The sequence below is a fragment of the Gavia stellata genome, chromosome 5 (assembly GCF_030936135.1).
Source record: "Gavia stellata isolate bGavSte3 chromosome 5, bGavSte3.hap2, whole genome shotgun sequence".
Lineage (NCBI taxonomy): Eukaryota > Metazoa > Chordata > Aves > Gaviiformes > Gaviidae > Gavia > Gavia stellata.
In genome coordinates, this window is record NC_082598.1 from 37,440,985 (window position 1) to 37,454,349 (window position 13,365).

General features: G+C 37.1%; 1 protein-coding gene across 6 annotated transcripts in view; it reads right to left on the minus strand.

Moving 5' to 3' along the window:
• The window catches only part of TENM3 (teneurin transmembrane protein 3), a 321,566-nt gene that overhangs the window by 91,299 nt on the left and 216,902 nt on the right, over window positions 1-13,365 (minus strand). For all 6 annotated transcript variants that reach the window (XM_059817992.1, XM_059817991.1, XM_059817990.1 and 3 more), the window contains 2 exons: window positions 9,891-10,013; window positions 3,043-3,257 (listed from right to left, as the gene is read on the minus strand). In XM_059817992.1, the coding sequence (XP_059673975.1) occupies window positions 3,043-3,257; window positions 9,891-10,013 (338 nt within the window). The remainder of the gene's footprint in view (window positions 1-3,042; window positions 3,258-9,890; window positions 10,014-13,365) is intronic.

Below are 13,365 nucleotides of genomic sequence, written 5' to 3' on the forward strand. Positions count from 1 at the left end.
GAAGAAATCGGTGAGAAACTCTCCACTGCCTCTTCCAAAACACCACCAACAGAGTGTCAAAGTAAAACTACCAGGAGGACGCCTCACAACAGATTGAGGAGTATAGTGTGAGATGTGTAGTTAAGCTGTGAAACTCCTTGCTGCAAGTGTCACAGATGCTAAAAGCTTCCACAGGTTCAAAGGTAACTATGCAAATGCACAGGAAAAAAGAATCTATCAAAGGCTGTAAAATACAAAGACAGCACCTTTGATTCAGGAAGTCCTTCAGCCTTAAAATGCTGGAAGCCAAGAGTGTATTGTAGGAAGAATCACTACAAATCTGTCATGTTGCTATGTTAATCTTTACACATCTGCTAATGGCCACCATCACAGACAGAATGCTGGGCTAGATGGGCCTTTGATGAGACCCAGTGTGGACATTAATGTGTTTTTCTAATATGTTCCTGTGACACTTGGAGCTATACAAGTAAGCTGCCTGGTCCGATGGAAGGCTATGCAGTGAAGCCCAGAATTAGCTGTTAGTCTGCCCCTGCCAGCTCTGCCTGGCTTGCAGTTAAGAACTTTTGTCAGTGCAAGCCACAAGGATTAGGAGAAATAAGAAAACAATAAATAGATTCATGCTTGCAACCCCCTCAATGTTCTTTTTCATTAGGCATCTTTTTGCCTAAATACCTTATTTTGTTTATATAAGCTACTCTGGTAAAGTACATATTTTAACAGTCCAAGTTGTGTCTTCATCAAAATCCAGTGATTAGGACTTTGTGGCAGAAAGGCCTAAACTGTTGCAAAATATTTTACTCCATTTTTTTCCCCCATGTGCACAGTCACAAAAAAAAGCCCAACTGCTCACTGGAACTGCATTTTTAGGAGATTACATACATGGTTTATCTCAGGCACCTAAAGCAGACATCACTGGGTTCAAGGCCATATAAACATTCTGGTAACTCCACACCCTTGGGAATCTTCAGCAGCCCTAGAATTTCAGCAGGGCATTGACAGGTAAGCATGCCTAATTTTTCAAGGTATCAAGTGTCAGTCAAATGGTTTGTAATAACTTCTAATTATATACCAGGCAAAAACAGGACAAGAGAGCTTGACCTATATCCTGGGAACAATATATCCAAAATGTCACAGAAACTACAGAAGATACAATAGCAGGATTCACATATGATTCTTTCTGTTGCATCATACTGAAACAGGAATAAGCACTGGGCTAGTGGGAATCCCAAGACAAAGGAGTCTGTGTAACACAGATGATGGGAAACAGATTTAGTTATCTTCTTTTCCCAAGTTTTTGGATAAAGGGCACCCCTATTTCAATCTTTTGCCAGGATAAGGAATCAAGGAAGGATCATTTTTCATAGACGTATCTACTTGCATAACTTCTCATATAAATGCACAGTCCAGATCAGCTTCTTCAGTTTTATTCATTCTTGCCACAGATGTATTCCCCTAGCTCCTGTTATTATTGTTATCATTGAGATGGCATTTGTATTCCAACCACCTATTTCCAATGGGTGATAACTTTCTAAATCAATTTTCTTTGAGCTAGAATTTCTCATGCTTGTTGTCAGCCTGAGGGTGGGTGTTCATATGTGAAGGTCTGAAGAAAAGCCATTTAATCATTTTTAGGAGGATCAAATTTTTAAATAAACATAAGTGCATTTTTCTGTGTTCAGTAAATTGTTTGTAGTTTAATGGAAACTAAACTAAAAAATAAAGCTAATGTAATATTCTGTGACTTTAGCTGCATGAAACTCCTTTGCTGACCCTAATTCTTCCTCTGTGGTTTGCGAATGCTAAATAGGTGATATAATTAGCAATATTTCTATGTTCTAGGTATTTTAAAAGTTATGCGTGAATAAAAAATGAAATAAATTTAAATAGTGCAGTAGCTTGCTAATCAAAATAAAATAATGTGGGATTAAAAAAAATATTTGAATTTTGCAGTTACGGATTTGCTGTTGCAATTGCTTATCAGGCATAATCAGTCAAGCTTCATTCCAATTATACTATTAGGCTGACATACTTAAGAGTTCTGTCCAGGGCAAATCCAAATACTTTAAAAAAATATAAATCAGTAAGATGTTGCATAATTCTCTAAATGGGGTAGAAGACCATGAGCTCAACTCCCTTTTCAGGTGGAACAATGGTTCAGAGCCAGCAGTTGGAGAAATACTGAGCTGCAAGAAATCTAAACTAGGAGGGTCTTAAATTTTAAAAATAAGATCTGAATAAAATTGATTCTAAATTACCACCTCAATGATTCTCCCTTTCTCCTGCCAATCCAGAAGACTAGTTATTCTTTTATACTTTAACTTTTCTGTAACTATGGATAAAAAGCATTTCTTTGTTAGTAGGCAAGTGCATGACCATATTCAATAAAAAGTCTCATTAGAAACCTTCTGAGTCGTGGAGCAGAATAAACCCTCTGGGACACTTAAGAACAAAGTTTCAAGACACTATACGTTTAGTGAAGACTGACACTTTTACAACCCCAGTTCATTGTATCTTCATAGACACATATTACGCATTTTTTCTTTTATGTATTTATTTAGTGAGACACCAAGCTGTAAATACTGTAGCATTTCCTTGTAGAACAAACTGAAACCTCCTTAAAAAACTGTTGTCTTCTTGCTTGGAAATTTGGCAAACGCAGTCTTTGCCAGGCACTCTTGACCACATGTGTAGCCATAAGATGCCGTATTAGTTTGCTTAGGTTTTTAAAGATATGCCTATACACCACAGAAGAAAGAAGTACCTATAAATTCCGCATGAAACAACTCCATATCTAAAGCATCATCATTGCTCACGGCATGCAGAACAGCTCATAAATAAGAATCTGCCCCCCCATTTTAGATCCCATCACTTACAGTATTATAAATGTTTCGGACATCACATGAGATCAATGAAGTACAAAAAGTAAAAATAAAAATCAGCAAAATGGAAAAGGATGTAATCCTGAGAAAGAAAAAAGATACAAAAGATACAAACACACCGTTTTCAATAACATGTCCTACTTTTAATGCAAGCAGTTCTCACCTGAGTGTGTGAAGGTGGTAAGCCTTTTCGACCATATACTCCAATCAATGCATCTTTCTGAAGGGATATATTGAATTTCAGAAATTGTGGCTGATCAATGAAGAGTTGTGATCTCCAAAAAATCCCAGGGGGAACTTCTTGTATTGCTCTTCGGCCTATATCAAGTTCTCCAGAATCTATAGTGTTGTTTTCTTGTGCAAATCCCCCTAATTTTCCTGACAAGTTGGAATAATAAGAGATCAAAAATTAGTATTCCTTTCTTGCTTTCAATCATCCTTCATATAAACAATCAAATATTTAGAATCACCTCAGATAATATGTTACCTGACAATCTTTCTAAGATCCCAGGGAATTCAATGATTTGGAAATAAAAAGGCAAAGATACCGCAAATACCTACCCAAGTAAAAATACTGTAACTTCCCTAAGCCCTAGCATTATGGAAACTGGTTTAGGATCTGCATTAAACTATTCATTTTTTCCCCCAAATATTTTAACAGGGTTTTCCAGAATAGTCTCACACTGAAAAAATTTAAGGTAAAGGGAAATGCAGCATACAGATTTTAAGAATAATAGATACATAAACATAAGCAGTCAAGAGAACTAATATACAGTCTTCAAATTTCAGAGCATTTATACAATAATAACAATTGCTACAGCTCTGGTTTCCTATTTTTTGTTTTTGCATTCCGCAAAAAGAAAGGCAATGTTTCATGCTCCATTGTGCCTATGCCCTTACACCTTTGCTCCCCATAATGCCTACATCCTCTGCACTCCCTAGCCTCAGCCCCAAGCTTGTTATCACCTCCTTGTCCACACTGTCTCCTGAATAAAATGTTGAATAGCATGTCAAAGTCTGGTACTTTCACTATTTTCTGTATCATGAATATTCATTTATCTTGCAGGCCAATTACTAGGAATAAGAACATAGCACTGAAGGGCATTAATGATTTCTCTCTATAAAGCGTTCGTGCAACTATCAGTTAGCCTTAGGAGGCCAGTGATGATGGTTTGGAAATGCCCAGAAGAAGCAAAGAAGGTGCTAACAGGCAAAAGACACATGATGTCAAATGCTAACACCGAAAAACTGGACTACTTGTTGTGTCATTAAAAAAGAAAAAAGTAAGTTATAAACTTTAGATACCCGCAACAAACTTTTTCAAGTGGGTAAGTCCAAGCAACGGAGACTAAATCTACACTGCAGCTCGAGTACAGAACAGTGATCATCCAATCTGCAAGGCTCTGTGCCATCCCGGTGAAGCACTGTCAAATAAATGAAAGGGGTAAAACTCTTCCAGCAAAGCTGATGACCCTGCAAGGCACTGGGCTGGATGCTATGGACAGCACAGGTCTGTGATAGCTCCGAGATCTTCACATTGGCCCTGGTTGTACCGCACAGGCACACACTCAATCTGGCAAAGATTACACACCTTTCTCAAAGCTCATCAGCAAACAAATTGTGGTTTAGTTGTGGTAGTGTCTTCTACCTGCCAGATTCATAGGAAACAGAACTACTAAGACTGATGCACTAAAGAAGTAGTTTGCACAAACCGTCACCACCCAGCTTTAAAATCTGGGATGGTTTACATGAGTTTGCATCAAGTCTGTTTGAGGCCAAAGACTCAGATCTGATGTTCAGGCACTAACTCCATGCTGTGCGGCTGGACATCGGCAGTCTTGGAAGCTGGCGCCAGGGTCAAAGCCTACTTCGATCCAATGGAATTAGTGCTGTCAAATCTCGACTAAGATGCAAAGATGTGCATAAGAACTTGCTTACCAACACATGTCAACTCTGGAGTAAGCAAGTAATGCCGCATCTAAGCAGCTGGCACATCAAGGTGAGCCTTGAGTGAAGCAATATAAAGAAAAATGGAACTGAAGCTACAATCTTACAGTCTGCTGTGTTTTTACCAATTTATATGCTTTTTTCAGCAGCTAGTCTATTACAAAGATTGAACTAAACCCATCTGAATGTGATAAGCATGTTCGAGGGATGCTGACTTGTTTGTGTACAACTGTTCTGAAGAACTGACAACACTCTGTTGCTGCCCTGCCTTTTATGTTCAAATTCTACATTATTCATCATTTGACGGAACAAACTGACACAACCTTTTTGCAAACATTTAGACTTTAAAAAACTAGATTAAAATCTGAAATGCCAGGTGAGGTCACAGATTGATCCTCACCACTTTTTGTGCATCCAAAATGAACAGAGACTGCTGCTGAATTAAAGAGGTACAGAAGCACTACTGAGAGGCCTTGAGTTGGGGCTTGTATCATTATCAGAGCTGTACCACAACGGTGTTGCAGTCACTGAAAATGTCTCACTTACAGGATGATCATATTGATCAGTGTTCTGCTGAGAAGAGACAACAAAATATCTGATCTTGGAGAAAGCATTTTTCTTTTTTTTACACTTTTCAGGATGAGTCTGATGCTTTTCTAACTTTGGACTTATCCTTTCACAATATTCATATGTTATTCTAAAAGATGGATCTGTAGTCACTATTTCGGTTCATTTAAGCATTTTTTTCTTACCACTTCCTTCAAATTCAAGCATGTTGTGTCGTATAAATTCACACACTCATGACTGGTAATCACTAAATAATAAACACTTGTTTGCAGTATTGATCTGCAGCTTCCTCTATTTCTACATTTGAAACAAAAAACAACTACTGAAAAGATGAACTAGACAGCTTGAGGCAGGTACACTTTATCAAACATTTTGACCAACTTGCCAAGAATGCCTATTACTAGGCTTCAACACTTATCCTTAGCAGATAATGATCCTATGGACTCCCATTTTCTTCACCAAAAAAAGAGGTAGTTTCACCCTGTAGCCACATGCTCCTCTAACGCCACACCACCTCTTTCAAAATTGTCACTAGTTGTTTGCCCTCCTAAGAATAGGGTGTTAATTATTCTCTGTTCCCTGTTCTATCTCAATGGACATAAGAAAAATCTTAGTAGTGTCATCATTTCCTCTTCACTTTCTAAACAGTAAGAGCTCTTACACGCAGCTTTAAATCAAAATACGAAATGTCACATTCATTCACACGATTCCATAATGACGTAACAGTCAAAATAAGAAACCAAATTTTAAACTACCTAGCCTCCTGAATAAATTCTCTTTCACTATACTTCTTCTCTACCCCCCAAATTTTTTCTTTCACAGACCCTCCCCAAAAGACAGTAATACAAATACACAGAAATATTTCTAGGTAAATAATATTTACATCATTATTTGTACTTCTATTGCTAGATATACTATTATTTAATTTACAAAATACATTAATTTGCTGTATCATATACTATCTAGTATATACAATCATTATATGATACATTTGAGATACTGATAATCCAATGCATTATGGCTAAATAACAGGTGAAATATTTGTTATCTTTAGTAATTGTAAATTGTACTTTGCCTGGCTGAGGTTAGGGTGGACAAAATCCTGAGGGAAACAAATATTTAAAGCAATAAACAATATTTAATTATTATACAAGAAAAATAATTCACAAATATCACTACAATGACATGAAGCCAAACTCCCACTCCTTATTTGCAAATATTCTATAGATTAAAACACAAGATACACTGTGAATAGCTGAGTATCTATAACACAGAACAAAAATGAATGCATAACCAAAACACAAAAATGCTCAACAATAATTGCTGTATAGTGTCACACACAGTATCATTTTCCATCCTTCAGAGGCAGTGCTAATTAGAATATTAGGTTGCAAGGCTGGATTTACAGTCAATAGCGTGTTCTCCCACTCCATTGAATAAGCTTGTGTTCAGATCTTTTTCTGTGAGACATCTGCTATATATCCTTCCGCAACAACCATTTCAAGAAATGAAATCAAAATCCTCCTTAAAAACATACCTTTTTAGGAAAAAACCCAACATAAGGTCTAATTAAGTTACTATACCTTTAATTAACACAAGCTACTGTAAACAAAAGAATAAAGCTCAATACATATCAGTTAAAGCAAGTATAATGTATTTTAATGAGTATAATCTCAAAAAGTGCATCTAAGTAAGCCAAAAGAAATGCCCATTTTCCCATTCACTTTTTTCCTCTCGTATTTTTCAAAAATCTGCAATTAAGCATCTATTAAGGTATTTCCGAATTGCACATAGATTTTATACGACATAAAATAAAGCCAGCAACATGTGAGATGTGACCAAGTGCTAGAACGCAATGATTAAACAAGCTCTGTTTTTTAACCCTTCTTTTTTATCGCATAGTTATAAGAACAGGTAAAGCACTGATGCACCTCAAGTAAATGTTTGTATTTGATTAAGCACGGCTTACAAATTACTTTGGAGAACCTAAACTGAAAAGGCCTATAAAATTCATCATATCCACAGAAAACACATATTCTTATGCCACCTTATGCAGCCCTGAATCACGCCTGTCTAGATAAGCAGATGATATGTTGCCAGCAGTTTACTGTTCATATAGCGAGAAGCACTGGGAGAGGGAAAAAAATCCACAAAAGAAACAAACAAAAAACCTTTGGAAAAGCCTTGTTCAGAGATTCAAGCTTCACTTAACAAATGATTTGCATTTAAGGATGATTTAACACACTTTTACTGTCAACTTATGACTAGCTGAATTTTCTTCAGCAGTCCTAAGAATGCATGTTCAAGTTTAACCTTTGCTAAGGTTAGCATCACACAAAGTACGTGTACTTCTGAATGGCAAATGAATACCTAGGACACAGCGAGCTATGATTTTCTGACCAAAGCAGGCCCGGGATTATCCAAAGTTTAGACGAGAGAGAGTCAAGGAAAATGCCTGGCCCATACAATACTGGGAATTTCTCCATCTAAATCAGAGTATCAGGATATTACCAGGGGGCTAAAGAGAGGCACTACTGAAAGTTGTACAGCTGTCCAAGAATCCACACCAAAGCTTTATAGATTCTTCCTTACAGTTTTCAGTACTAGTATGATAGCACAAGAGCCCCCTCCATAAATTACACATCTAGTCATCACACTCCCTTCTGCTTAACTTCCCTTTTGTGGTTTAAAATGTGTATTCTCTGGTCTGTGTGTTGTTTAGTATTGATGTATGCTGATAAATGACCACTTACATATTCTGCAGAGGACAGCATTTTAACAGTGGATGGAACTAACCCTGTTCTCTTGTACAGTATTTAGGGACATAAGGAAGAAAAAATGGAATTTGATATATTTGTTATTTCCTTTTATTTTTGAGGCAAAGTATAACAAGTTTTAATTCATAAAAAATTTAAAAATTATCAAGGGAAAAAGATCAATTTATATTTATAAAATATCTACAAGAATATTTATATACTTTATATAAGAAAGTATATTGGTTACTCTGGGCAGAAGACAGTGGGATGATGAGCTGTCACTGCAGCATCAATATTCATTAACCATACAGTAGCTTTTTGCTATTCATTCAAAACAAGTAAGAACACAGAAAGAGATAATGAATATCTAAGTACAAGAAAAAGGCAGTAGGGTAAAGGAAATGAAATAAGAAAAAGTCCTACTGGAGAAGTTTCATATGCTTACAAAGATGACAAAAAGAATGAACTGAGCTGTATCTTTTCTATAACTTGGAGCTGTGATAACTTGAAAAATTTTCAAGATGTCAACTGCTGGCAGATGCTTTCTCCTCCTCAGTGGTAAGGAGGTCAGCTCTACCTTGTGAAAGGAAAAATGGATTTTTGTGTAATGAAGCAAACACCGCATTCATCAACCATTTAAATCAAGTCTTCCATTCAAAACCTATTGATTTTAAAGCCTCTGTTAGCCAAAAGTGCACAGGCTCTTAAATGTTTTGAGAATCTTAAAGGGCAACATGGTAAAAGGTCGATAAAAAATAATCCCCTTATGTGGTTTGTATTTTAAAAGCTCCTACAACAAAATTAATAAAGTTTTGAGGGTTTTTTTTTTACTTTATATATTGGTTGGATGATTCAGCCTCAATGTTATATGCTACACACTTTGAGAAAACAAATGAACATATTATACATGACCTAGTAAATTTCAGAGAGAAAAAAAAAATAATCTATAGAGAAAAACACAAGCCATTCCATAGCGAGGTCATCAAGCCATAGGAAGGTCCTTGATCATGAGTTGTCTTCTACACACAGCTAAGAGAGAAGCTCTGAAAATATGCAAAACTCCCCTGCAGAGCCTCTTCTGGTACCATCCCTTCAGAAAAAGAGATTATGTCCCTCTATCACAGACAAGGCTTTTGTCTGAAAACTATCCAGGGCTCGTTGGGACTCCCAAAGATTGAATCTTGGTATCAGGTCCCCCGTATGGAATAGCATGTCCTATCACCTCGGGCTCCCTGGCTTTGTCATGGCCATTTCTGCAGCGTGGGACCTCAGCCACCCCAGCCCCTCAGACAAGATGGTCCTAGCCAGCCTCAGCACCATCCTGCTATCTCTGAGGACCCCACAACAATCATTAGGTTATCAAGGATTTGAGAGTAAGTGGAGGTTCTGCTTCTGGATGTGATGAGAGTTTTTCTATCCTCATTAAATACTACATGTAAATTCCCACGAGGAATTTTGGTTCACAGCCAGCTTTCCTAGTAAGATCAACATTATTGCAAAGGATTCATCACTCCCTTCACACACCAGGTAGGAGAAATGGTGCACTCTTTTCAACTGAAATACTGCTCCTGTTTAATATCTACATATCTATTTAAAATTACTATTACTTACAAATGCTCTGTACTTTCATTAAATATACAGAGTTTTGGAGGGAAAGTGTTAAAATCTGGTGATGTAAATAAGACACAAAGAAAGGAAATGCTTCGAAAGAAGGAGAGAAATTGGTGCCTGTTTCACTTACCATTTTCTCCACCAGGTACTGTTGCAGGATGTGTTGGCACAGTATCAGAATTCACTTTTCCATTCTCAAATGTATCATTTTCAGTTTGCTGCAACTGCCAGTTGAGGCCAAACAGATGCATTGCTGGTGGTAAAGGATACAGGTTATTTGATGCTCTTAGCCACAATGACAAATCACACAAATAATGGCTTTTCATGCTTCGCAGTGGAACAGCAACTCATACATTAAAAAATTAAATTACAGGAACAAGCATTCACAGACTAATAGTTCAACTTAGTAATGACACTAAGCAATTACTACCACTGTCCTTTAATGGTACAGTGCTTTTGGTGAACGCAGTTGACAGAAAGCTCACCAGTCTCATTTTGAGTCTTTTACCAGTCCCACATCAATGTTCAAAAGGATAGGCAGTAATTATATCCTTTTCTCTTTTTTCATTTTTGATCCTTCTGAAGAGACAAATAATTTAAGTGAGCTCCTAAATAGCCCACTAAAATAAATTATTTCACCAGCAGACAGATCCGTTCTGGTTAGCCAGAAAGGGAAAAGAAACAACACAAATGGAGAGGAAGGAGGGTGCTGTGGGTGTTGCAGGGTTAACCTAAGATATGAATGCTCCTTTTCATGCTGTCACCAACACCCTCCACAACCTCCAGTTATGTGCCCATTCCCCACGCTAGTCTACAGAACGAGGCCAAGACCATTAGCAGAGCTGAAGACACTGGGGCACTTTGCTCTGGTAATAATGCATAAGTGAGGTTTCTGAACTACTTAATTCTCCACAACCACGTTTATTAGAAAGGTGATACAATGTTAAAACATTTAGCTAAACTAATTATGAAAGACAGAGTCAACATTCCATGGTGTTAGGGGGAAATACTTAAGGAACCTTGCTATCACCAGGGATCAATGAATGAACCCCCTGTCTGAACTTTTTGAGCAAAAATATGGAAAAAAAAGATCACCTTAATGCTATACTGTGATACACATAATGTATGGAATTTCTTGCTATCTGTGGTGTGTTTCCTTCTCTTCCAAAGACTCTATGATACCAGCAAAATTAATTTTATTGTAATTACTAATTTGCGTTTGGTATAACATGGATTTGCTGATTCTATGACAGCAGTTATCTCCAAAGCTGAAATAGTCTTTCAGTGCTACTGGGGAGTAAAAATACACTGGAAAAAAATTTCTGTAATAATGTATTTTAACTATTAGTGCAAAATATAAGGCAGATAATTCACTGTATCTTGTTGCTTCTGCTCCTTCTGTCTCTGAAAGATCACTGCTATAGTTGATGTTATCAATTTATTCATTCCTTCTACCCCAATGACAAACGATCCTTCATCCTTTTTTGGTTACAACTCTGATCTTTCAATCTCTTTGTATTGACCATAGCAACCCTTACTTAAGACGAACAGGCGAACAGGCATCAGTGGAAGTTTAGTCAGGGGAACAGTGAACACAGCAGAATTAAGACCCTCTCTACCAGGTCTTTGTTTTAAACCCTCCCCCTCACCCCCACCAAAACAAAAAAACACAATGCAACCAAAGACCTATTACTGAATGCTTCAAAGACTGAAATCCTCAATATAGATGACATATTCTCTTTGTTCCAAGTCTCTGACTCTACTATTACTTTTCTTTCTCAGACCTTAAATTGCCTGTCAAAGCCTGATAATGTAGAATGTTCCTTGACCCTAAAACCTTATTTCTTTTTTCTCCTCCCATCTCTTGTTAAACCATAAATCCGACAACAACCATTTTCGGCACATCGCTAGAATTAGTTATTATTATTTTGGCCCTACCTCAGCTGAAATTCTTATTTATGTACTAATCATCTGATGATTGTATCTATTTTAATATAGTTCATCAAAATCCCTAGGGTCAAACTCTACTATCTGTTATACTTGTTCACTTCACTGGCAGCAAAGACAGACTGCAAATAGCTGAATATTTCATGATTCAAACATAGTACATTTCTTGTCTTCAGTCTGGAGGTCTAAATCACCTCTCCTAACTTTGCTGGCTTCTTACCACTTTTAATACTTTTCCGGAGAAAAAAAGAAAGTGACATTCATTTTGTAACTCTAGAAGTGCATCCCTTCCAAACACATGAGCTTAGAACATCATTAACAGCCCTGTCTGCTAGTACTATGTACATGCCCTGCGCCTCTTCAAGTTCCACTGAAAGATCAGGAAGGGAAGCTCCTATGTGACCTTCTAGCCATTCCCTCATCGTTGAAAGCAGCTGGAATTTCAAATCTTCCAAGGTAAGGACTGTGGGATCTATATTGATTACATCTCAAGGAACCTTAGTTACTACAAGGTAAGTGACAATTACTTTTTCTTTGTGTTTGTACTGATATGAGTCCGACTGTAGTTCACTGTCAAAGATGGTAATAGTTGTATCCCTCAATTATATGTATTATTGCTCTCTCAACTTTGACACTGAACTAGTACCAAGTTCAGTAAACAATGTTTAAGAAAAATGAACAGATAGATACATGCAGCTGTTTCAGTTTGTGAATATTGGAATATTTTTGAAGCAGACTAAAAATGTTGCTTGACAGCTCTAATGACAACTGAAAACTTACAGTGTGTACTAATACACTAAATAATTCAACTGTGTCATCTCTCTGAGACAGCACTATGGAATTTAGAGAATTCTCCTTTCACCACAAACACATGAGAACAACATGAAAGCATTAGGCTTGTTGATACAGGACCAAAATACAAGGCACAATTTCTTTAGAGATGGTGAACTTTTAAGAACATGGGTAAATTGACTAATTTGACCCATGACCCATTAATTCAGGCACTATTTTGTCGATTAACATTGGTCTCTTCTCAGCCACCCATCTAAATAAAGGCAAACTTTAAGCCCTTATCAGTATTATAAGGACAGTGAGGCACCTGTTAAAAATTCTTGATGCCCTCATGAGTCTAATAAGCAGCACCTGGTACTGATACCTGCACACTGAAAGCACATCTCAGCGGGGGGTTTGAGACCTTCAAGTCAAATGTTATGAACTAGTTCTGAATTTCCAGAGGGGGAATGATGCAGGCAGACTGCAGTGGTGTATATGTTTGTTTGATTTCCTCAGGTCTAGAAAAGGATGAAGACTTTCGTCCACCTTTCGGAGGGGGATGTAAGAGTTCAATCCCCTTCTCTGTTTCTGAAGAATTGTTTCTATTATGTTCAGAGAAACGGTAGGTTTACTTCTTTCTATAAAGAATTTGATATATGAAGCAAAATTAAAGCAAAAATATATAAAGCAAAACATATTTCTCATACCTCAGCTGCTATTTTAGTCCCAAATCTAATGTAAGGCAGTTTCTTGATTTTTGGATTGGATATTGCCTGTCAGGTCTGGTTTATTTCCATTCAATTTGGCATTTATTTGGTGTTAGACAACAACGACAAGAGACTCTTCCTAGAGTAACTAGTTCTGAGTCTGTAATTACGCTGCCA